At 45.9% G+C, this 23,665-nt stretch overlaps 2 protein-coding genes across 4 annotated transcripts; one reads left to right on the top strand and one right to left on the bottom strand.

The window, feature by feature from the left end:
• Positions 1–697: 697 nt before the first annotated feature.
• Positions 698–2,916, bottom strand: LOC129603315 (probable cyclin-dependent serine/threonine-protein kinase DDB_G0292550). Its single transcript, XM_055503911.1, has one exon. It carries the CDS (start codon positions 2,914–2,916, stop codon positions 832–834), a length of 2,085 nt encoding a protein of 694 aa, XP_055359886.1. The 3' UTR covers positions 698–831.
• A 2,811-nt stretch (positions 2,917–5,727) lies between these two features.
• LOC114844469 (transcription factor SPT20 homolog) lies at positions 5,728–11,216 on the top strand. Of its 3 annotated transcripts, XR_005896918.2 has the most exons (6): positions 5,728–9,974; positions 10,046–10,099; positions 10,177–10,290; positions 10,371–10,415; positions 10,501–10,830; positions 10,905–11,216. XR_005896918.2 is itself a non-coding variant. In XM_041068240.2 (5 exons), the coding sequence occupies exons 1-5, from the start codon at positions 9,965–9,967 to the stop codon at positions 10,728–10,730; spliced, it is 453 nt and encodes a 150-aa protein (XP_040924174.1). In that variant the 5' UTR covers positions 5,728–9,964; the 3' UTR covers positions 10,731–11,216. The 3 variants fall into 3 exon arrangements, 2 of the variants coding, with proteins under 2 accessions (XP_040924174.1, XP_040924173.1); XM_041068240.2 differs by having other exon boundaries at positions 10,501–11,216; XM_041068239.2 differs by having other exon boundaries at positions 7,076–10,099; positions 10,501–11,207.
• The last annotated feature ends 12,449 nt before the right edge of the window (positions 11,217–23,665 follow it).

Below are 23,665 nucleotides of genomic sequence, written 5' to 3'. Positions count from 1 at the left end.
TATTCTCATATGCGGGGTCGCGGGGTGCTGGAGCCTAACCCAGCTGGCTATGGGTGAGAGGCAGGGTACACCCTGGACGGGTCGCCAGTCCATTGCAGGGCAACACAGACACAGACAACCATTCACACACACACACACACACACTCACACCTACGAGCAATGGAGAGAGGCCAATCAACCTAATGCGCAAAGAGAACCCACGCAAACACAGGGAGAACGTGCAAACTCCACACAGAAAGGCACCAGGGCCGCCTCCGGAAATCGGAACGTGAGGCGACGCTGCTACCCACCGCACCACCATGACACCGCTGCTTCAGTAGAATGATGTGCAAATATGTAGAGTACAGTTCATTAACATTTTATTCATGTAGTGACTTGACGTCTCATCACTAACACACCTTCAGAGTCACAGTATTACAATAAAGACCCACGCACTAACCCAAACCCAAAGACTTTGTTCAGGATAGAACGACTTATTCAAATACTATAACTGATTGCAAAATCAGAAAAGATCATGACAGAGAATAAAAATCAGAAGAAAAAAATCTGTGAATACCCGAACTTTCAAAGTACTGTTAGAATGGTCGAACTGGGCTGTGGAAAAAGGCTTGGTGCTGCTGGAACAGCTCTTGTTGCTGTGCAAACAACTGTTCCTGTTGCTGGGCCACCAGTTGCTGCTGTGCACTCAACAGCTCCTGTTGATCGATCAACAGTTGTTGCTGTGAAAACAACTGTTGCTGTTGTTGTAACAGGCCATCTTGTTGTTGGTAGCACTGTCGCTGTTGCTCGAACGGCAGGTCACGCTGTGCATATAACTGTTGTTGTAGTTGCTCAACCAGGAGTTGTAGCTGTCCAAACAACTGTTGCTGTTGTTGTGTCAGCACTTGTTCCTGCTGGTAGAGCAACTGCTGCTGTTGGATCAGCAGTTGTTGCTCTGCAAACAACTGTTCCTGTTGCTGGACCAGCAAACGGTTTTCTGGGTTGAAGCATGGAGTCCGTTGATGAATAGTAGCTGCCGCTGTTGTTGGTGTAGTGTTTGTTTGAGGAGGAGTCGTTGGAAATGTATTTGTTGTTGATGCAGTTCTGATTGTGGTTGGAGTTGGAGTGGTGGTTCTTGTGGTTGGACCAGCAGTTGTTGTCGTGGTTGGAGTGGTGGTTCTTGTGGTCGGACCAGCAGTTGTGGTCGTGGTTGGAGTAGCAGTTGTGGTCGTGGTTGGAGTAGCAGTTGTGGTCGTGGTTGGAGTTGGAGTGGTGATTCTTGTGGTTGGACCAGAAGTTGTGGTTGTGGTTGGAGTTGGAGTGGTGGTTCTTGTGGTCGGACCAGCAGTTGTGGTCGTGATTGGAGTAGCAGTTGTGATTCTTATGGTCGGACCAGAAGTTGTGGTCGTGGTTGGAGTTGGAGTGGTGGTTCTTGTGGTCGGACCAGCAGTTGTGGTCGTGGTTGGAGTGGTGGCTCTTGTGGTCGGACCAGCAGTTGTGGTCGTGGTTGGAGTGGTGGCTCTTGTGGTCGGACCAGCAGTTGTGGTCGTGGTTGGAGTTGGAGTGGTGGTTCTTGTGGTTGGACCAGCAGTTGTGGTCGTGGTTGGAGTTGGAGTGGTGGTTCTTGTGGTCGGACCAGAAGTTGTGGTCGTGATGGGAGTAGCAGTTGTGATTCTTGTGGTCGGACCAGAAGTTGTGGTCGTGGTTGGAGTTGGAGTGGTGGTTCTTGTGGTCGGACCAGCAGTTGTGGTCGTGGTTGGAGTTGGAGTGGTGGTTCTTGTGGTCGGACCAGCAGTTGTGGTCGTGGTTGGAGTGGTGGTTCTTGTGGTCGGACCAGCAGTTGTGGTCGTGGTTGGAGTTGGAGTGGTGGTTCTTGTGGTTGGACCAGCAGTTGTGGTCGTTGTTGGTGTTGGAGTGGTGGTTCTTGTGGTCGGACCAGCAGTTGTGGTCGTGGTTGGAGTTGGAGTGGTGATTCTTGTGGTCGGACCAGCAGTTGTTGTCGTGGTTGGAGTTGGAGTGGTGATTCTTGTGGTCGGACCAGCAGTTGTTGTCGTGGTTGGAGTGGTGGTTCTTGTGGTCGGACCAGCTGTTGTGGTCGTGGTTGGAGTAGCAGTTGTGGTTGTGGTTGGAGTTGGAGTGGTGGTTCTTGTGGTTGGACCAGCAGTTGTGGTCGTGGTTGGAGTTGGAGTGGTGGTTCTTGTGGTCGGACCAGCAGTTGTGGTCGTGGTTGGAGTAGCAGTTGTGGTCGTGGTTGGAGTTGGAGTGGTGATTCTTGTGGTTGGACCAGAAGTTGTGGTTGTGGTTGGATTTGGAGTGGTGGCTCTTGTGGTCGGACCAGCAGTTGTGGTCGTGGTTGGAGTTGGAGTGGTGGTTCTTGTGGTTGGACCAGCAGTTGTGGTCGTGGTTGGAGTAGCAGTTGTGGTCGTGGTTGGAGTTGGAGTGGTGATTCTTGTTGTTGGACCAGAAGTTGTGGTTGTGGTTGGATTTGGAGTGGTGGCTCTTGTGGTCGGACCAGCAGTTGAGGTCGTGGTTGGAGTTGGAGTGGTGGTTCTTGTGGTTGGACCAGCAGTTGTGGTCGTGGTTGGAGTTGAAGTGGTCATTCTTGTGGTCAGACCAGAAGTTGTGGTCGTGGTTGGAGTAGCAGTTGTGGTCATGGTGGAAGTTGGAGTAGTTATTCTTGTGGTTGGACCCGAAGTTGTGGTCGTGGTTGGAGTTGGAGTGGTGGTTCTTGTGGTCGTGGTTGGAGTTGGAGTGGTGGTTCTTGTGGTCGGACCCACAGTTGTGGTCGTGGTTGGAGTGGTGGTTCTTGTGGTTGGACCAGTAGTCGTGGTTGGAGTGGGAGTGGTGGTTATTGTGGTTGGACCAACAGTTGTGGTCGTGGTTGGAATGATGGATCTTGTCGTTGTTTGAGCTGCTGCTGGAGTTGGACCTGGTCATTGTTGTTAGCATATGTGCGTCATTAGCAGCAAGGAGAGAAATACTCAATGAATTATGATATAATTCTTATACACCTTTAAAGATGTTTAGTTAAAACTGAAATCTTCATTAGCTAAAGGCTATAAATGTTAAGTACAGTCATAACTTTCTGTGGTTCCATGAAACACGTCTCATCCACTACCAGAACCTCTCAGCCTGGGCCCATTGTTAGCTGTTCTATCATCCAAATCTAGGATCCACCTCTGATCTAGACAGAATAATACCAGTTACCTGTACTGCAGACAGCCCAGACCAGAGTCACATAGAGGATCTGCTTCTTCATGGTGCTCAGCTGAGGATTGGAGACCAGTCTTGCTGGCTGATGATCAGTGCTGCTGCTGAAACCACCACAGACACATTTATAGATGTCTGTGGGAATGGGTGTGTTTTACTTTTTACAGCATGAGCATTTCTCAAAAGCAAAATGTCCCTTCACTCTGCAACATTCCTTAGTTATTAGTCAAACTGTGCTGATGATGGATGTTTATCTTGAAAGTTGCCTCCTGAGAGGAGGTGAGCAGGTAAGAGATTAAGCAGGAAACAAGGAAAATACAAACCTTAATATAAAATATAAACTAAAAAATATAATGTTGATCTCCTATCAGTTGATTTTAGAGATTACACACTCAGAACAGAAGATCAGAACAGTTTCCACACTTGCCACCCGCCAGGGTGAATAATTTAACACTTAAAAAGAGCCTTTTCTATCAAACGTTGTTTTGAGTAAACATTTACTTATTAATTATTGTTTTAAACATTTGATAAACAGGTAAATGAGCTTCTTTCTCAGAGTGTTAGTGCCTTCATAGTAAACAAGTGTGTTGTATTTTTTAACAATTATTCCTTGTCTGAAAGCCATAAAGTGAACATGTTACAAATCAGGAAACAGAGCTGTTAAACTCTGCTTAAGGCAGAATCTACAAATGGCAGAACAACCCAAGTTTCTGTCTGTGGGTCTCTCAGGGTTCCTGTTACCACTTGGCTTCCAAGCAGCTCTGGTTTAGTTTTATTTAAGTGTGCTTTTGGTTTGTTGCCTTACAGTAACATTTCCTGTAATGAGTTTGATTTGGTTTACCTGTTAAGTTTTGTTTTTAAAGTCTTAATTTGGGTATATTCTTTGTCAATTCATCACAGATGTTACACTTTGTCTTGGTCTAGTTATCTCACTTGCGTTCCTGTCCTATGTCAAGGTTTGTTTGGTCTATGCGTGTTTTTGTCCTTTGTGTTTGCTCTATGTTTTTTGATTTATTAAGCAAGCCTCACAAAGTCAATTCCAACATTTACCCATTTTGTGAGCTGTCCCATCTGGGGAGAGAGGCCACTGAACCTAATGTATGCTAATGTCAATGATGCCTAGTGTTTCACTGCCTTCCCCACTGGGAAAGTTGCAACAATACGCACCTCTGGTTCAAAAGCAGCCTGCCATTATTAAACAATTCAAAGTTTGATAGATGAGGACCGTGTTGCCCTGCAATAACGATCAGGACCGGCTAATTTGTAGGTTTTTTTATTTACCGGCATGCCACCGAACACGGCCAAGATGTTTACACTGTGCAGATCCGTCTGAACGCTCTTTTTTTATGTAAACACCCATATGTGATTGACTTTGTGATTGATGGAAAGAGTCAACGAGTGGATTCTCTCTGCATTGAATTGAAAGACATTTTACTGATTCTGAGTAAGTGTGGGGTTAAGTAAGTGTGAACTGATGGCGACCCAGAGTTCCATTTATTACAAATAACCACTAATAAAAAACAATCATCAGACTCTTCTTAGTTTTTGCAGATCCTGCAGATTTAGATTTGCTGGTCACACACGTTAACCTGAACTCTATGAACTCTAATTCATCTAAGTCTTAGAGCTTATTCAAGGAACAAGGATCAAGGATGTTTAAAAATAAAGAACGACAGGGAAGCTGTGCCAGAAACCCAGAAGCAGCATACTGGCAGAGATGAAAGCAAGCAGGAAACAGGAATATGTCTACTGTTTAACCTGCTAAACCAGAACTTTTTTAAGCTAATTGTTGCATAATTTAATGCTTCTCTGCTGTGTGTATTGTAGTAAACCCTTAATTAATCCTATAACGTCCTCAACCTAAATTCATATTAAACCAAGGTTATTTTTTAAACATCAAACAGACATTACTCAATCACATACAGTAATTAGATGGTCTATTGCCAGCTTCAGCATCTACTGTGAATAATGACTGACTTTACGAATTTTTGAAATTTTATGAGCTTTTACTTTTTTGTTGCAACAAATCTTTTTTCAAAAAACTTCAAAAAACAACATGTATTAGGTTAAATGTCATAATAAATAAATATACACCTTTGGTAACCTAGATAAATAACTGCAGTAATATTGTTAATATTAATACTAATACAAATGCTAAGGTGTATGCATATACTACATAAATACATTTACATACCTACAACTATGCATATATATTATTACACATAATCACACAATAATAAATAATAGTTGGGATATACAATATCACAACTATAATAATCAATTATTATAATTATAATAATAAATGACAGCAGGAAGACTATGATAAAGAAGCCTGGTTCTGGTGTTGTGTGTTCCAGTACAAGGTTAGTAAAGCTGTAAAATAACATTGCTCACCAAAAGGGTGAGACAGACGGGTGATGAACAATGCCACTTGTGAACACGCAGTCCAGCGAGTTGTAAGTGGTAGGCAGGGAGCTTACATACTGTGCCTTCAGGTTATGTAGGTTATGTGTTATGTATTAAGGTTAGCATTAGGTTAACCACTAGCCACTTTGGGTTTGGGAAAATTGTAAGCAGTGGAAAACCTTCTTTTAACCAAACATAATCTCTCAGTCACATATTTGCTAACTTAGGTAACAGTTTCGAGAGGACAGGCAACGTGACCCAAGCCGCTCATACAGAATCTTCCGTATAGAATTCAGCTGGGAAAAAATCCAGCCCTGGGGCTTTTCTGTAGTTCAGCTAAGGACAGCGATGATTCCACAGTTGTTCTTGATTTTCTTTTAACTTTGGCAGTTCTAGTTTATTTAGAAATGTTTCTATGGCTAAGATGGATGGATGTAACACCAACACCATTGGTTGGAGAGGTAGCGTATTTAATTTCTAGAGATTTGTTAATTTTTTTTAAAATTCTGATTCATTTAACTTTTTTTTCTTTGTATAATGAGCATGAAATAATTCTACCATGTATTACTGCTTATCTAGTCTCTCAGAGAATACAAGGTGAGGTTCCTGGTTTATTGTTGATTTCCATAAAGGTTGCCCACTCTCTCTTCACATAACTAAAGAAGTTTTGGTCTATAGGTAATGATGTATTAAATCTATAATTCCTGCTTGAAGGTGTAACTGTCTTAGACAAGGTGCATAATCACTGATTGTGATAGTGTCAATATTGGTGTCATCAGTTATTTACTTTTACCTGTATATATGTAATATATAGGAGAGCGGGAGTGGTGAACTGGCGAGAAGGTGTATTTGGTGGGATGAAAAGAATGCCAGGCATCACAAGGTTCATAATCATCCATGCACTGTTTTAAGGTCTCGACTGATGCCAGGTCCTGTGGCTCACAGCTTTACTTAGCGTGTCAAACTCTGGATTACATACTAAATTAAATTCCCCTCCTAATATAAGTTTAGAACTTAGAGTAGGCACACAGGGATGTGAAAAAAGTGTAAAGAAAGAAGGGCCATCAACATTAATTAACATTAACATTAATTAAGACATGTAATAACAACTCTTGTACAGTGAAGAATACAATGACATTAAAGACACCTTCTTAGTTTGACAGCATTCTACAGAAAACAATAGAGCCACTTCTTCCTGTTACATCAAAGAACAGCAGCTCACATTGTAAAGTGCCATGAGATGACATACAGTACAATAAAAAACCTGAACTGACTTGACCATTACACTACTGGTTTCTTTGTTCCTATTGTTGTTTCTGGAATGTGGTCACACTAGAAAGCTGTACTTAATGTCATTGACATTGTTCACTTTTCAAGTGGTGTTATTATTCATCTGAATTAAGGGTAATAATGAAACTGAAATTCCACCTGCACTAAGCCTTAAAGCTTGGAGAACAATGGCCCCAGAACCACCCTTTACCTCTTTAAAGCCATTCTTTTAAACACTGCTGTGAGCAAACACTTACTTATTATTTATTGTTTTGAAACATAAGAATTAGTAGGATAATGTGATGTGTCAGGATTTAGACGGACGTTTTGTTGTGTTGGTATGAAGTATCAGAAAAAAATTTTTAAATGTTGGACCAGCTTTATTCAGGCTAAACATTACTGTACATTGTCAGGATTCCAGGAATGAACAGACTGGTAATGACATCATTTAGTTAAGCTGTGACCGTGTATCTGTCAATATCTAAATGATCCAGGATACAATGATTATTATTTCATGTAGTAAATATATACAAATCTCTTTAATCAGTTAAGTTTATTATTGTTGTACATTTCCTCTCATTCAGCTCAGGTTGTGTTTTTGTTACATGTGAAAGTAGAGCAGATTTAAACTATCAAATAAATAACAATAAGCATCTGTCTTTTCACACTTCAAGAAGATCAAACCTTATGCTGTTTTGTTCCACATGAGACAACCTGTCCTTTAATAATTTTTTTTTTATTTAAGTGACTGATGACCTGTCCAGTGTGTACCCTGCCTTGTGCACTGAGTTACCTGGGATAGGCTCTATTGCCTCAAGCGGTTGAAACTGGCTAGCTGGCTGCCTGGCCAAGTGACTGAATGACATAATCTTACAGTATGCATAATCTCTGAAGGTGATAATGGTTATTACTAGTTTCTCTTTTCTTTATACCAGTATACATTTCCCTGGTTCTTGTTAACCTTCAGATTCACTTCTGTGAAAAAGAAACTCAACACTCAATAATAATTAAAATTTACTGACACTACGTTGGGGAAACATTAGCCACAGTACAGTGCAAGCTAGTGTGAAGTCTAATGCTTAAGGAGACACCTGGTGCCAAAAATAGGGCTTGAACCTCTGAAACCCTATGACTCAGAGGCCAATGCTCTACCTGTTGAGCTACCAGGTAAGAAAGCAGCAGGACCAGATGGCGTCAACTGTTTGGAGTTATGACCACACCAGACACCACAGGCTAGGGACCTCAGCAGCTTCAGATCAGTGGCTCTCACGTTCCATCTGATGAAGACACTGTAGAGACTGGTCCTGGGTCACCTCCGCTCTGCAGTAGGAACCTACCTAGATCTGCCAGTGAAACCACCTCCTGATCAATGCAAGGAAAACGAGAAGATGGTGGTGGATTTTTTCCCAACGGCAGTCTGGACTCATAACAGTGAGGCACTGTACAGTAAGGTCAGAGCAGACTCTACTGTACCTCCTGAGGAGACTGAGGGGGCCACTCCTGAAGACCTATGACTCTGTGGTGGCATCAGCCATCCGGTACGGTGTGGTCTGCTGGAGAAGCAGCATCATAGTGAGGGGCAGGCTGGACAGGGTTATCAAAAGATATAGATATAGATTTCTAGACTAAATTTGGCATAAGTTCAAATCCAGAAAACTGTGTAAGTGGAAATGTACGAATCTCTACTAAGTACAAACTACTTGTGTTTTCTTCATACATCCACCATCCAATGTGGAATTGAGCTTGGGTGATTGAGTAGCAGACTTCTCTCGTGAATATGTTGTCCTAATTCATTTAAGTTTGGTCTGCGCCTAAGTCGGACCGTGTGTGTGCAGGTGTTAATGCTGCAGGATCCGCACATTAGCAGAAACTTTCGATCAACTTTGTTTTTGACAGCTCTAGGTCAAAGGTCACTTGATCTTTTCACCGTTGAACTTGCCATGTTAGAGTGCACTTGATCTTCAACCTCGAATGTTAAAGTGCACTTGAACTTTAACACCGAAAGTCAAAGTGTACCTGTTCTTTAACCCCGAGATTCATAGGTCTGTTGAACTTTAATCCACCGTGTTAAAGGACGATGTGATCATCGAACGCCAGTATGTATGCAGATATATTATATATATGAGCCACCGGTGCTTTCTGTGTATCCTTCTTTAGGCTGTGCTCTCTGTATCATTGGGGTGTCGCATTCCTCTGCGTGTGTATCTGAGTTCACAGGCCTGCGGTGGCCTGGTATCCTTCTACAGTCCTCCTTCCCTTCCTTTATGCGTCAAGTCGGCCCTGCGTTGTTTTAGAAAGAACAGGTTTTGAAACAAATGCATATGCAGTATTAGAGTGCGCTGCTGATGTACAACAGCAACATCTGCAACTTGCAAAGCATATACCCTTACATCGATGATAGTCCTCTGTGCTGTTGGTCAGAGGAGTCCTCTCGGTCTGCAGTCATACGCACACACGCACGTGCGCACGCACCCACGCACGCACGCACACACACTCTGTAATAGAGGGGAAGAGATCATTCAACTCAACTCAACAAACAACCTCTCACCCCCCTTAAGATTCTGTCGCCCCTTAATGTTGTGTTTGACTGACCAATTATTTATGGTCCGCATCTGCTTTTTACCCTATCTGATCCCACAACCCCTGAAGTCATAAAGCTAATGCATCACGTCTTTGAAACTCGATGCCCCATCCCTTCTGACAGCATGGCCCCCTCGCATGTAGGAGTGAGAATGTAAACATCTTCACCCCCGGTGCAATAAGGCGATTCCACCAGGCGCCGGAAGAACGGTTAAAAAACACAGCGTTATAATACCAATCGAAACATGATTATACAAAAATACCGCTTTAACCCGTTACACCGCAGGAGTGTTCGGGGGAGCCCTCCTTGGAAATATTATGTTGTAACACTATGTTGATTTGTTATGCGAAACAAGAGGTGTGAGGGTGTCCCCAGGGGCTGTTGTAAAACCATTTGATCAGTTTCTGAGGGTGACTTTTATGGAGAAACCTGGTATAAATATAGGCGGAGTTGAAGCGTCAGAATCAACCCGAACCCAGGCCTTCACGCTAGATCCTCGTCGGACGTTGAAGCAGCGGTATGATTCGAGGTAAAGCTCCGACGACTCTCATTTCTTTGATTCTCCTGAAAATATGCGCTAACAAATTTCGTCCGCGTCAGCTCCTGCATCTCAAGCCGCCCGCGGGGCTCGTCTGTCAGAGAGCGCTACACTCCGTAAGTATGACTTCTTTTGCAAAATCAACCATTATTAGACTGTAGCATGCCTTGAAACAGTTTTCTTTTTACGGCAGATCGCCTTGCGCTACAGCGTCGCCAGAGCCAACAATTCCAACTGCAGTATAGGCACCAGGCGGCTCAACAAGCATTCAACGCCTTCCCAACCGGAGAGGCCCTTAGATTCGTCGGTCAGTTATTACATAATATAAGCCGATCAACATTTGAGCGTGCTGACCATAACGGCTGTTTTATTTTTTCTGAAAAAAAGACGCTGAGATCCATCAGCCGCCATGGACCGATCACAGTCTCGACGGTGAGTACGGATATTGTGAAGCATGATTATATCGTTTTTATTCTGCCGGTTCTGTTGAAATAAACTCTCCTTTTTTTTCACGCAGTATCAGACGACGCTCTTCTGGAGGTGTCACCGGACCCCGGAGAGATATTTACTGCCGGCGAGTGCGTCGTCAATGCGCCGCCATCCACCCCGGAGCCGCCGCAGCAGCCACAAGAACAACAACAACAACAACAACAACAAGAACCGCGGAGCCCTGAAGAGGAGTGTCTAATCGGCGAGCTGGAACACGTGCTGTCCAGACAGCCGAGCGTGGAGCCTTCAACTTCCTAGAGCGGGGCCCCTGTGCTTCTAGCTGAGCAGCGCGTCCCGGAACAGGCGAGGCGAACCCCCGTGCGTCGTCCGGGGACTCCTCTTCCAAGGGGTCGTTCCGGTAAGTTTCTTTTTTTTTTTTTAAAGAGGGTTGTTTCTATGGCCTGTGACTAACTCAAGACTGTTTTCAATCAGATTCCGCTCGTCCGGGACTACGAGGGAGGAGGCGGTTACGAAGATCGAGGCTGCTTTTCAATAGGGCCGTTGAGCACAGATTTGAGAGCGTCGTCTGGAATGTTATTGAGAGGAGTCTGATGATGAATGATTTGCTCCGCACGCTGATGTGAAAACTGTGCTGGAATGTGACTCATTTGATTATTAAACAACAAGATGGCTGATGAAAACTCTGATCTCAATGATTTACAAGCCGAATTAGAGGATGTGTTAACTTTGATATCCAATGGCCAAAGAGGGTTTCGGGGTGTAAACATAACAACCGAGCATTTTGATCGGTTGGATAATTTGGTCAATGATTTGGTGGCAAGAGTCGGAAGTGTGTCTCCGGTCTACTCCCCGAATTGCGATTATGACTTTCCTAGCGGGGGTGATGAGTGTGTTTCTGATTTTGATCAATTAGAACAGTCTGTAAACCTCTTCATTGAAAGACTGCAAAATCCCAGCCAGAGAAATAATGAACTCCCGTCAGAGGAGGGGGCACCCGAGTGCGGAGACAATGACGATGCTATGGAAGGAGCTCCTCCGAGCAGAGACGGCAACCCGGAAGCACCCCCCGAACGGACCCCCGACGCACGACGCGGCGCAGAGGGGAAGCGGGGCCTCCGATGAAACCAGGATTGTAACCAGAAACAGTTTCAATAACTTTGAAATAAGACGACTGCTTAATATTGGGCAGACGGACGAGGTTGATTACGGACACTTTTACGGGACTGTTATGGGGAATGTTGCCGAGATGGTGCAGCAGGCTTTAAATCAGACTCAGCAAGGCGACGTTATCCAGCTCGAGCTCAGGGGGGACATGCTGCGATCACAAGCGGCAGCTGTTGTGTCAGTCGCGGACGGCGTGGATTTTTCCCAATTTCAGGACCTGCTGGACGGCGCTGTTCAGTCCAAAATGGAAGTGTTGACAGACGGCAGCTTGGAGCTGATGATTCAGGTGGCGCGCAACCCCCGAGGGGGTGGTAAAAGGCTGTTGGCAAAGACCCTAGACTGCGAAATTGTTCAAAAGAAGCAGAGGTTCATGTACATTGTCAACAATCGGAATAATGAGCTCTGTTTTGCCATCAACCTGGCGCATCTGCTCTATCCAGGAATCACAGACGCCGAGGCTGAAAGGAGGGGGAGCGATCTTCAGCAACGGGCCGGTTTAACCGCGCAGACGCCGGTGTGTTTCACGGACGTGGAGAAGTTTGAAGAGCTTGTTCAGCGTCGGATTGTAATCTTTTACAGAACAGATTTGAAGCGCCTCAACACGTTTCACACTGCAAAGCAGCGGCCTGGTAAACCTTTATACATGTTTCTTTTCGAGAATCATTATTACGGTCTAAAGAACGCCTGCGCTTTCATAGGAACGAAATATTTGTGCGGTCATTGCGACACCGGTTATGATGGGTTGCTGAATCATAAATGCGAGGGGCGTTGTAACGTGTGTCTTGATGCTGCGTGCGCGGCCACGCGTCCCGCAGCCGGTGGGGGCGTAGTGTGTGAATATTGCAACCGCTGGTGTGCCTCGGCCTTTTGTCTTGCAAAACACAGGGAGAAGGTGTGGCACCCCGTGGCTCAGAAGCACGCGAGCATTTGTGACATGCACAAGAAATGTAACCGCTGCGGCCTCTTGTATTACGTCTCACTGATTAAAATACCAAAGCCGCACGAATGCCCGGACGTTAAATGCTGCATCTGTGGCGTTGTCAAATATGCAGGGGCAACCGAGCCTCACCGGTGCTACATAGAAAGTCTACCGACTCCTGAAACCACCACAGACGTTATTCCAGATAAGAAGTTGTTGTTCTATGACTTTGAGACGTATCCTGATGAGAATGGCACACACGTGCCCTTTTACGTCTGCGTGATGAGGGGCAATAATAGCCGCCCGTGGGGTTGTTACGGGCCCGACTGCGCCGTAAAGCTTCTCAGGCGCTACAGGGCTAAAAAGTACAAAGATTTCGTGTTTTTGGCTCACAATTCGAAAGGTTTTGACGGGCATATTCTTTTGAGCGCCATGGTGTCGCTGGGGATTAGCCCTCACGTTGTAATGCAGAGGTCTAAACTGGTATTGTTCACAGAGCCTCATTATAATCTCAAATTTATAGATTCCATGAGCTTTCTACCTTTCCCTTTGGCCTCCCTGCCAAAAGCTCTGGGCTTTGAGGATGCTGAAAAGGGTCACTTCCCTCACAAGTTCAGCTCTAAGGAGAATCTGAATTATGTCGGCCCGTACCCAGCTCCTGAATATAACGGTTGTCAGCAAATGACTCCAAAGAAACGCGAGGATTTCATTGCGTGGTACACCCTAGTCTAGTAGGCACCCTAGTAGGCAAAGCGCTACTGCCAAAATGACACAGAGATTCTCATGAAGGCGTGCTTTGCATTTAGAGAATGTTTTGTGAACGAGACGGCTCTAGACCCCTTCAAGCGAGCAACCATCGCCTCCGCGTGTATGTTTGTTTTCAGAACATGTTTTCTTAAAGAAAACACTCTCGCCATTCCCTGTCCGTACGACTACAAGTATAGTTGCAAGCGCTTCTCAAACGCCTCTGTGCAATGGTTAGAATGGGTGATGTTCAGAGACGGAGTGTTTATCCAGCACGCTCTAAACGGAGGTGAACGGAGCTTTGGACGCTTGCGGGTGGACGGCTATTGTGAGTCAGGCGGGGTGAAGGTCGCGTATGAATTTCTGGGCTGCTTCTAACAGGGCTGCTTGGAGTGTTTCACAGGTAGCCACGTTCACGCCTTAACGGGGAAAACTTTTGAAAGAATGCACGTTGAGACGCAGGAGAGATTGACAGAGTTGAGTTCAGAGTATGGGCTTTGTGTGATTACCATGAAAGAGCACAACTGGGATCTGCTGAAAATGTCGCACCAGGGTGTGAAAGCGTTCCTGAAAGCCTACAAGGCCCCTGAGCCTCTAGCCCCACGCGATGCTCTGTACGGGGGATGCACATGCCCCGTGATGTTGAAATACTCTGCAGGAGAAGATGGGGTTGTGAGATACGTTGATTTTACATCCCTGTATCCTTACGTCAACTACACGTGTCCTTATTCTCTGGGATACCCGGAGATCATATTCAGAGATTTCCAGTATCTGGAATCTTATTTCGGGCTCATTAAGGCGACCTTGTATCCTCCCCGCGGTCTGTTTTTCCCTGTGCTCCCTTACAGATCCGGCAAAGGGCCCTAGAGTTTACTCTATGCAGAAGTCGTGCTGAGCTGAACCGTCAGGACGGCCCCTGTGACCACAGCAACGCGGAGCGGGCTTTGACAGGAGTCTGGCCTTCCCCCGAGATTCTGAAAGCGCTGGAGAAGGGTTACAGAGTAACGGAGGTCATAGAAGTGTGGCATTTCAAAGAGCAGAGTACCTCTCTCTTTAAAGAATACATCTCAACCTTTCTCAAAGGGAAGCAGGAAGCCAGCGGCTATCCTGCGGATGCCTCGGATGCGGAGAGCAGGCAAAAATACGTCAATGACTATGCCAAAAATCAGGGGATCGTCCTGGATCCGGCGAATATTGTGTTAAACCCGGCTAAAAGACAAGTAGCAAAATTATGCCTAAACAGTTTCTAGGGAAAGTTGAGTCAGAGGTGTAATTTAGTTCAGACTGAAATAGTGGAAAGGCCCGAATATTTTTTCAGGCTGCTGTTTTCAGGAGACAGGGAGGTAAAATATTTTACTTTTCTAAACGACAGGGTGGCGTTGATTCAACACTGCAGCAGCGAGCGGGTCGTAGCTCGTCGCAATCGGTCAGACAACGTATTTGTCGCCGCTTTGACCACTTGTTACGCCCGGCTGAAATTGTACAGCTGCCTGGAGCAGCTTGAGAGGCGCGTTCTGTATTATGACACCAATAGCGTAATCTACTGTTCAAAACCCGGCGAAACCGAGCTCCCGCTGGGTAATTACCTGCGTGATTTGACGGATGAGCTAAAGTCTGACTCTATTAAAGAATTTGTCTCTGCAGGACCTAAAAGCTACGAGTATCAGACGCGTGGAGGCAGAGTGACGGTTAAAGTCAAGGGCATCACACAGACGACGACGAGTGTTGTAAGAGCATCAATTTTCACTGTTAAAAACCTGGTGGAGAACTATATTGAAACAGGCGAGAGTGGGATCCTGACAACTCCTCAATACAACACGCCCTAGTGGCGCGGGTAAAACGTTTTTTGTGAAAAGTTTATTGGAGAATTGTAAACATGTAACCGATAATGTGCCTGATAACATTGTGTTGATATATACGTCTTTTCAACCCATGTACGAGGAATTGCGGAGGATGAATAAAGGAATAAAATTTGTGGAAGGACTGCCTGATTCTTTCAACGACGAGACGCTGTTTCCGCGAGGGAAGAGTCATTTAATCATTTTGGACAATGTGTTGTTTCAAGCTCTGGAGCACCCCTAAGTGGTTAAAATCTTTACCCAATACAGACATCATCGAAACATGTCCGTAATGTTTTTAACTCAAAATGTTTTTCAAAAGGGTAAACATGGGCAAACGCTGAGTCTAAACAGCACGCACATTATTTTATTTAAAAATCCCTGCGATAAACTGCAAACGGCGACGCTGGCTCAGTAGATATTTCCGGGGCAGAAGCCGTATTTTATGGAAAGTTTTGAAGACGCCACCAGGCAGCCGCACGGATATTTACTGGTTGACCTGACGGCCGGCTGCCCAGATGAGTTCAGGCTGAGGACGGGTGTGCTGCCCCACGAGTGCGCCTGCGTCTATCTACCCTCAAGAAAACATCATGTCTGAACGCATCAGGCGAAATTTACCACTCCTGAAAGTACTGGTTTCCAGCCCCCCGAGGCAGCGCCGCGCGCTATTGGCCGCCTGCTCGCCCGATCTGGTTAAAACCATCTGTGAGCTAGCGTTTAACCTCCTCAAAGGCAACATCGCGCTGTCCAGCAATCAGTACAACAAGCTGAAATGACAGCGACGCAGCCTCCGAATCCTGGCCGATAAACGCACCGCTTTAGCAAAAAAGAGAGCGCTTATTCAAAAAGGTGGGTTTCTGTTTCCGCTGCTCACGGCCGCGCTACTGAGGTCACTACCTGGGTCAGTTGGTGAGCGGCCTGATACCAACCCCTCGCTAAGCCGCCGCTAGATGGCTTTCAGAAAAATGTATCTGGTCTCCCAGCAACAGCTGAACCGGCTTCACGACGCCGGAGGGGGCGGCGGTGACATCAGAGACAGGGCAGAGGGCGACTTGGACGAGCAAATGAGAGTCGTTTTAGAGCAGAAAAATTTAGCCCCCGACGAAAAGATTAAAAAATACACTCTCCTGTTACATCGCTACCTTAATTTGGAAAAGCAAAAGAGGGCCGCCTCTCGCGAGAAATCCCCTGATAAAATTGTGCGGGATGTTGTGACGGGCGTTAACCCTCGTTTTCAAAAGAAGGCGGGTTACATTTTGGAAAAGATGGCGGCTTCCGGGGGTCCGGGGAGCTGGAACGACTCGGGAGAGTTTGTCTTCAACGACAAGCCTGTGAAGGGCTCGCACATTATGGATCTGATTAGACATTTAAGCTCCACGCACAAAGGTTCTGACAAACCGGCGGGGTGGGACTCTTTTCTGCAGACTCTGTCCAGAATAAACATACCGCTATCCAGCGTTCCTAACAAACACGCCAGGGAGCTCCTGCACGAGTATAAGCGCGGGGGCGTCCTGCCCTCTAGCGTAAAGAGCGGCTCACCGCCCGACATTCCTCTGGGGGGCCGACAGAAGAAAAAGAAGACGAAGACGACCCTGTTATTGCCTAAATGGCTCAATTTGTCGTAATAAAAAAAAAGAAGCAACGCTGTTTAAGTTTAAATAAAGGATTTTTATTGAACCGCATTTTTTCATCTCAGAGTATTATTTACTTTTATTATATGAAAAAAGAAAAAAACACATGGCAAGAGAAAAACAACTATAGACTAAGGTTATAACATTTCGAAAACATTTTTAAAGAGCAGGCTCGCATGCAATCGGGTGAGGCCACGCAGGATTTTACACACTTTTGGTAGGCTTTCACAAAATCAGTGACCATAGAGTCATTCTCGGACGCGTTATCCCCGTACAAACTCAATACATTTTGATAGGATAAGCCTCTGGCTCTGTGGAACAGAAAGTACGCACAGTGCTCCCCACAGACGACGGATAACGGGTGCTGCAGCTGTCTATTGTGATAATAAACGGCTTTAGAGTCCTTCTCCAGAAATTGTAAAATAGTTTGAGGGTAGTAGGGGCAGTCCGGCGCGAGCCAGTGCTCTCCGGGAAGGTGCCACACTCCTTGGAACGCGTCGTCCAGTAGGGGCCGCATAATGATTTCCAGTTGAACGCTGTTCATCCCCTCTTATAATAATCGACTAAAACGTTCCTTTTTGAATCAATCTCGAGAATGGAATCGTAGCAGGTGTAGACCACTAGCGTAGTCGTCTGCGCTAGAGCCGTTCTAAAGCGCATCTCCAGGCGCAAGGTGCCTGTCTTGACCGGTGGCAGAGCTCCGCCCTCCTCCTCCGGGGCCAGGTTGAACGCGTAAAGCATATAACCTTGCTCATAATCTCTTCTATTAAAACACAGAGGCTGGTCTTTCAGGTGCCGCCCGGTAGCGGTGATTAAGCTGTAATACTCTCTGATAGAGGAGCCGTGCTCAAAATCAGGCTGCAGCGCTTTTCCCGGAATCTGTCTGCCGTCTCTGCATAAGGCTAAAAACTCCAGGTTGGCGTGAATAAACCTGAAAGGGTAGTAGTACTCCGCCCCGTAAAAGCCTCGTGGTTAACCAGCCCTATAACCACATATTTCGGTAGAGTGCCCAGAAAAAGATTTTCCTGGGTGCATATTCTGGAAATGACCGGGATGGAGAATGTTTTAACATTGACGCGCGAGAGCGGGTACAAAGCGCTGTCCTTGGTCAGTGCGGATGAGTGTCCTATGCGCACGGCGGGGGACACGGTCACTTTCTTTACAAACAGAGAGGCGCCCAGCACATGCATCTTAAAATCGGCGTTTGCAGCGTGCATCAGGCAAAAGGCGTTGCTGGCTCTTGTGAGTTTAACTCTCAAATCGACAGAATTTAAGAGCAGCCTCTCGCAGAAAAAGATATCCGCGTATAGGGGGCCCAGGAGATGGAATTTGCGCGACTGAGCACTGAACCTGGCCCTCGCAACAAAGCCGCTGTTTGGCCCGTTATTCACCACGTGAGAGTCCAAGGCACCTGCCGTGTCCTGATAAAACAGGCCGGCGCTGAACTGACTTTTCAGAGATTCTGGAGAGTAATTCAGCAAAGCCTCAATCAGGGATCTGTACGCGTGAGTGGCGCTTGACTGGGAGATCAGCCGATCCCCCAGAGTCACGTCGCATTGGCTAAATATTGTATTCAGAGGGTAGTTGATGATGCCTACATGAGCGTCCACTGCTAAATCGGTTCCGTCCGCGTTTGTAATTTTCAGCCTTAAAAACAGCAGCGTGTTGTTCAGATCCAGGTAACGCTCCCCCTCCGCCGCTACATAAAAATCAATAGGACCGCCGTCGGTGATGGAGGAGATTGGAGAAATCTCCACATATTGCTTGTCCTCTATGCTCAGTTGTGAAAACGGACAAGAAAACAAATCCAGCTCTGACATGACGCATTCCGACGACTTCTCGTGTAACAGAGCCATGCTGATTAGAAAATATCCCCGCTCTTTACAGCAGACCTCCGCTTTTTACGACCGCCCGGGTTGACTGAATTTTTATTATGAGCGGGTCTTCTTTTGGAGACTCCCGGTAGAACGCTGCCCCGGGGGGCGTTTCCTGGCTCTACGGGCTAAAACCATAATACCGGAGCCCTCCTGCGGCTCTTCAGACCGGCCGCCGGTGAACCTCCTTACAGCCTTCCGCACGACGTCGGAGGCTATGTTTTTAGCGGCCGTTGCTAGATGGGGCTTGGCCACTCTAAATCCACTTTTTACCAGAGGCATTACAAAACGAAACAGTTTGGAAAACATTGAGCCTAGACCTCTACCGTACTGCGCGGGGGCTCCGGCAAAGCCTGAAAGGCCGGACCCCACCTGATCGTCATAATAGCTGACAAATCTATACGGGTCCGCGTTATAACTCCGGCGCATCATGTTTTTACAGGCCTAAAGTGCAGCGTGAGTATCGTCTTGCCGTACGCAAATTTGACAGGGTTGTTTTGATCGTTTTTAATTTCCACGTAGACGTTCTCTATATGATGCTTGGATAGCGGCAGGTAGTGCGGAGGGTTGAACGTCTTTGTGATGACGTCTCCGAATTGACCCTCGACCGTCACGCAGCGCAGGAGAGGAGCGAACGAGTCACCAACCACCTGGTGCCTCACTATATCCGAATAACAGTATAAATGGTAAAATCCGCACTTTAAATCAGCGGGATGCGGCGACAGCTGGACTCTGGGCCCCGTAGAAATCCACGCGTCCTTCTCCACACCCAGCGCGTAGCACAAAGGCTCAGGAAACTGGAGTTTATAGCGCCCACTGCCGTTCCATGCAAAGTAATGCGTGTGTGTTTCATACCCTAGATCGACGTCCATTTTAAGCCTTTTAAACCTGTTGTTTAGCTTCCTCATAAGACTCTCTCTAACGTAGGACCCGTATCCAAAAAACTCTCGATTCACCTCGTGGTCTGCCTCGGCATCGGTGGCGGGGTGCTCGGGGTTCTCTGAGGGTTCAAGCGGGGCCGTATCCATCCAGTTAAAATAGGCGCGACCGTGGGGTATTGTCGACCATGTATGCATGTATGACAGGTCTGTCAGAGCAACTTCCCAAGCTCCTTTTAAATCTATATGCTGCGCCAGATCGGCGCGAAATACAGAGGGCGTGTTGTCCGGGAACAGCTCAACACCTGCGTTGGACGGCAGGGTGATGTAAAAACCATCCTCGTCCATATTTTATATGTTTACAATCTCCGACGTCTTTATATAACTGTTCAACTTTTCGGGCCAGTTCAACCATTTAACCAGAACGTGCTCCACCCCTCCAATTTTGCGTTTGCCCAGAATTTTCTCCACCTTGAACGCCTTGTCGCCGGACACCGTCGCTTTTTGCAATTCTGCCTCGTAAAAGGATCCTTCGACGGGCTCGCCGTCGTAATCGCATAGTTTGTAGACCGGCGGTATCCTAGGAACGCATTCTGCTATCTTAAAAAGCTCGTCGGTGAACCCCTGGGTATATTTCTTGTCAAAAACGCCTCTCAGCTTCGATATGCGCACAATATCACCGACTTTAAAATTCATCTTTAAGGCCTTCTCGTGTCTCAAAGGAAAGGAGCCCTACAGATTCTGAAATACCTCTAAAGCATTTTCAGACGTCACCTCAACGGCCTTCATTTTAATACTCGAGTGATACGCGTTATTGTAGCTTTTGACAATCTGCTGCAAAACGTAGCGGTACAGTTTATATTTTAAGGTTTTATTGTAGCGCTCCACGACCGACGCTTTGACCTCGCTGGATGTGCTGAAATGCGTGATTTCATGTTTTTTCATCAGAGCCTTAAATAGCTTGTTGTAAAACTCTTTTCCCTGATCCGTCTGAACACGTTTAGGGATTCCACTCTCGGCGAGAACAGACTCAAAAGCGGTCGCCACCTTTTTTGCACCCTTATTCTTAACAAGCCTAACGTACGCTTTTTTAGAAAATACGTCAATAACGGTCAGCAGAAATTTATAACCGTCGTTGTGCGACGCTAGGGCCTGCATGTCGCAGAGATCGGCTTGAAATTGGTTCAGAGGTCTGGACACAAACACCCTATTTCTAGGGAAATGGATCCTTACAGGCTTATGCAGCGTGTACGCGTTTGTTTGGCTAAAAACTCTTTGATGCGATCCATACTAATTTTCTTGCCAGAATCCCGTTCTACGGCTCTGTGTAAAGGAGCCACAAATCTAATATAATAATAATAATAATATATCCGAGCCCAGTTCCATTGAGGGCCGGTCGCTGAGCCGCGTTGATGTGGAAGCGGTGTCACTGTCGTCATCCCCGTTGTAGCAGGCGCTATCCATCGACTGGGTCGGAGAAGGTGGAGGCATGAGTTGCAGAGAAGCCATGCTTGCCGGGTTGCTTGCTTGGTTGATTGCTTGCCGAGGACTGGAGCAGAGGGTCTCTATTTATCCCCGGAGATGAGAGGGGGAGGGGTGGGTGTGTCTAGGGGAAGAGGGCTTTTCTAACTACAATCAACTCCTTATCATCCTGGCTCATCCGAAACAACTGCGCAATCGAGACTCCATTCATCAAATATTTTCAGCCACTCTCTGCAGGATACATTCATAATTTGCTGGAAAACACCACACTCGGTGCTGAAGCGGGCCACGAGCAGCCGACAGTCGGGGCCTCCGGGCGCGTGTATGCTCACTCTGTAGTACCAACGGTCGCTGACGGAGCCGCTGGTTTCCCAGACAAACTTTAGTATTTTCAGGTCGGGGTCCTCCATGTCGAACACTCCCATAGCGTCGCTCAAACTCTCCCCCTCACTGTCCGGCACCGCTCGCATCCTCTTTTCAACGGGCTCATCTTCCTCGTCAGATTCATCCTCGTCCATTCTTTCAAAAAGCTCACTCAGATACTCCGCTACTATGCCGCGCAAAACACTCCAGTCATTTGCAGTGACGGGCATAGTTACAGTGTCGGGGGAGAAAACATCTCCGACTTTGAGCTGGTAAAGACGCAACTCCCCCGTGGGGTAGCAAAACACATAGCAGATAGAGCCCGACGCTAGCTTAAGCTCGCCCTTGAGAGACGCGGGAAGCGCTCTCTGCACTCTGCACAACCGCAACTTTGTTTTCTTAGGAGTTCCGCGCTGAAATCGATTCTCCACCGCAACCCCAACGTTCACGCTGCTGATGATGTTGTCGAAATCCTCTGCCGCCGGAGAATCTGACATTTTTCTGTTTTTCTCCCACACACGACAGTCTCTGGTCACTACAAAAACCCCCATTGCTACGTCTTTATAAAGCCGCACGCTCGAGGAGGCGGCTTATAGAGGCCGTGCCACACAACAGTTACATTCTGATGATCACAACGCCCCTTTAACGCGGCGGATTAAATTTCGGCTGACCTTTGACTATGGGGTTAAAGATCAAGCGCACTCTGACACTCTGGGGTTAAAGATCAAGTGCACTCTGACCCCTAGGGTTAAAGATCAAGTGACCTTTGACACTCGGGGGTAAAGATCAACGGTGAAAAGATCAAGTGACCTTTGACCTAGAGCTGTCAAAAACAAAGTTGATCGAAAGTGGGGTATATAATCTCTCTGTGGTCTGACTTAAAGTTGGGCGTGAAACCACCATAGTGTCAGGAAGGAGAAGACAATCTAACCCCCTGACACTGTGCTCAGCAACTACTGTAATAGGCTACATTAAACCACTGACTAGTATTTTAAAAGGATTTGGGGGTGCACAGGTTCTATGCACAACAAGAATTAATATTAAGGAAGTTAAATTATTTATTGACCAAGAAACCACCGATCAGGTACCAGATTCAAATCTGTTCCCAACACGCTGTTATTTTAAATGAATGGATCATCGTTAAACCAGGTACTGTACCTCGCCACTACAAGACTGTAGCTGTATTTGTGCTTCAATGTTGTCCTGATCAACCATTTGATGATTGCGTCCCACACAGCTGGCATAAACCCATAATATAATATATAATAATTCCATTCCTGTTACTTTAAGAAGCCCCATGGTCAAAAAGAAACTTAAGGAATTCTTTTGTGGCGTAGCATAAGGATTATATGAGATTATATATTTATATATATATATATATATATATATATATATATATATATATATATATATATATATATATATATATATATATATATATATATATATATATAAAGCCATTCTCACACACACACACACACACACACACACACACACACACACACACACACACACACACACACACACACACACACGGGCAACTCAGAGTGACCAGTCAACCTAATGGATGTTTTTGGACCGGCGAGAACCCATGCGAACACAGGGAGAACATGCAAACTCCACACAGAAAGGCACCTGGTCCGCCCCGGGGATCAAAACCACTTGCTGTGAGGCGACAGTGCTACTCACTGCGCCACCAGGCCGCCCATGAAAAATACAAAACACTATAAATACAAAACATTATTTCAATATGCAGTTATCTGTGCCAAGGTCAATTAAAGTACTTATAGGGTGAATACTACATTTCTGCATTAAATTACTTTAATTCTATATCCTTAATAATACATTATTTCTTTTAATAAGGGTTGCTTATGTTTTAAGTCAGTGGTTGCAAATGTCTTCCTGGATGTGCCAATATGAAGTAGAGTCAGTGATTCTGAATGGACCTACTTACATGAACAAGGATAGGTACTGTAAATGTTGTTTTTTTTAATGAAAAGGTATTAATGCTATTATAGTTAATTTACAGTATTCTTTTCCGGCTTTGTCTTCAGAGCTACAGGCCACGATGCAAGCTGTGCTGTAAGCAAGCATCTTTGTCATCAGTCATCATTTTCTGTACATTAAGGTAGTCTACACATAAACAATATTATTATCCAAAATAATAGCTAAGATAATAACAAGTCCAACAAATTTTTATTTACAGGAGGAGAACTTTGCTGTGCTGTTATCCTACACTATCCTACTGTACATCTCCTAATCACATATTACAGGTGCACCATAGAAAGCGTCCAGAACCATTAGCGGTTCCACAGCATTGTCAGTACTGCCAGCAAGAT

This window comes from Betta splendens, chromosome 17 (genome assembly GCF_900634795.4).
Source record: "Betta splendens chromosome 17, fBetSpl5.4, whole genome shotgun sequence".
Classification (NCBI taxonomy): Eukaryota; Metazoa; Chordata; class Actinopteri; order Anabantiformes; family Osphronemidae; genus Betta; species Betta splendens.
This window is presented reverse-complemented; position numbering and strand designations above follow the sequence as displayed.

What these genes read in the sequence shown, in the direction of transcription:
- LOC129603315 (XM_055503911.1), bottom strand. Translation starts at nt 2,916, where the DNA reads ATGACCAGGTCCAACTCCAGCAGCAGCTCAAACAACGACAAGATCCAT.
- LOC114844469 (XM_041068239.2), top strand. Translation starts at nt 9,965, where the DNA reads ATGATTCGAGGTAAAGCTCCGACGACTCTCATTTCTTTGATTCTCCTG. An exon ending in GTCAGAGAGCGCTACACTCC is followed by an intron (nt 10,100 to 10,176) that starts GTAAGTATGACT and finishes TTTTTACGGCAG; the next exon opens with ATCGCCTTGCGCTACAGCGT. An exon ending in AGAGGCCCTTAGATTCGTCG is followed by an intron (nt 10,291 to 10,370) that starts GTCAGTTATTAC and finishes TCTGAAAAAAAG; the next exon opens with ACGCTGAGATCCATCAGCCG.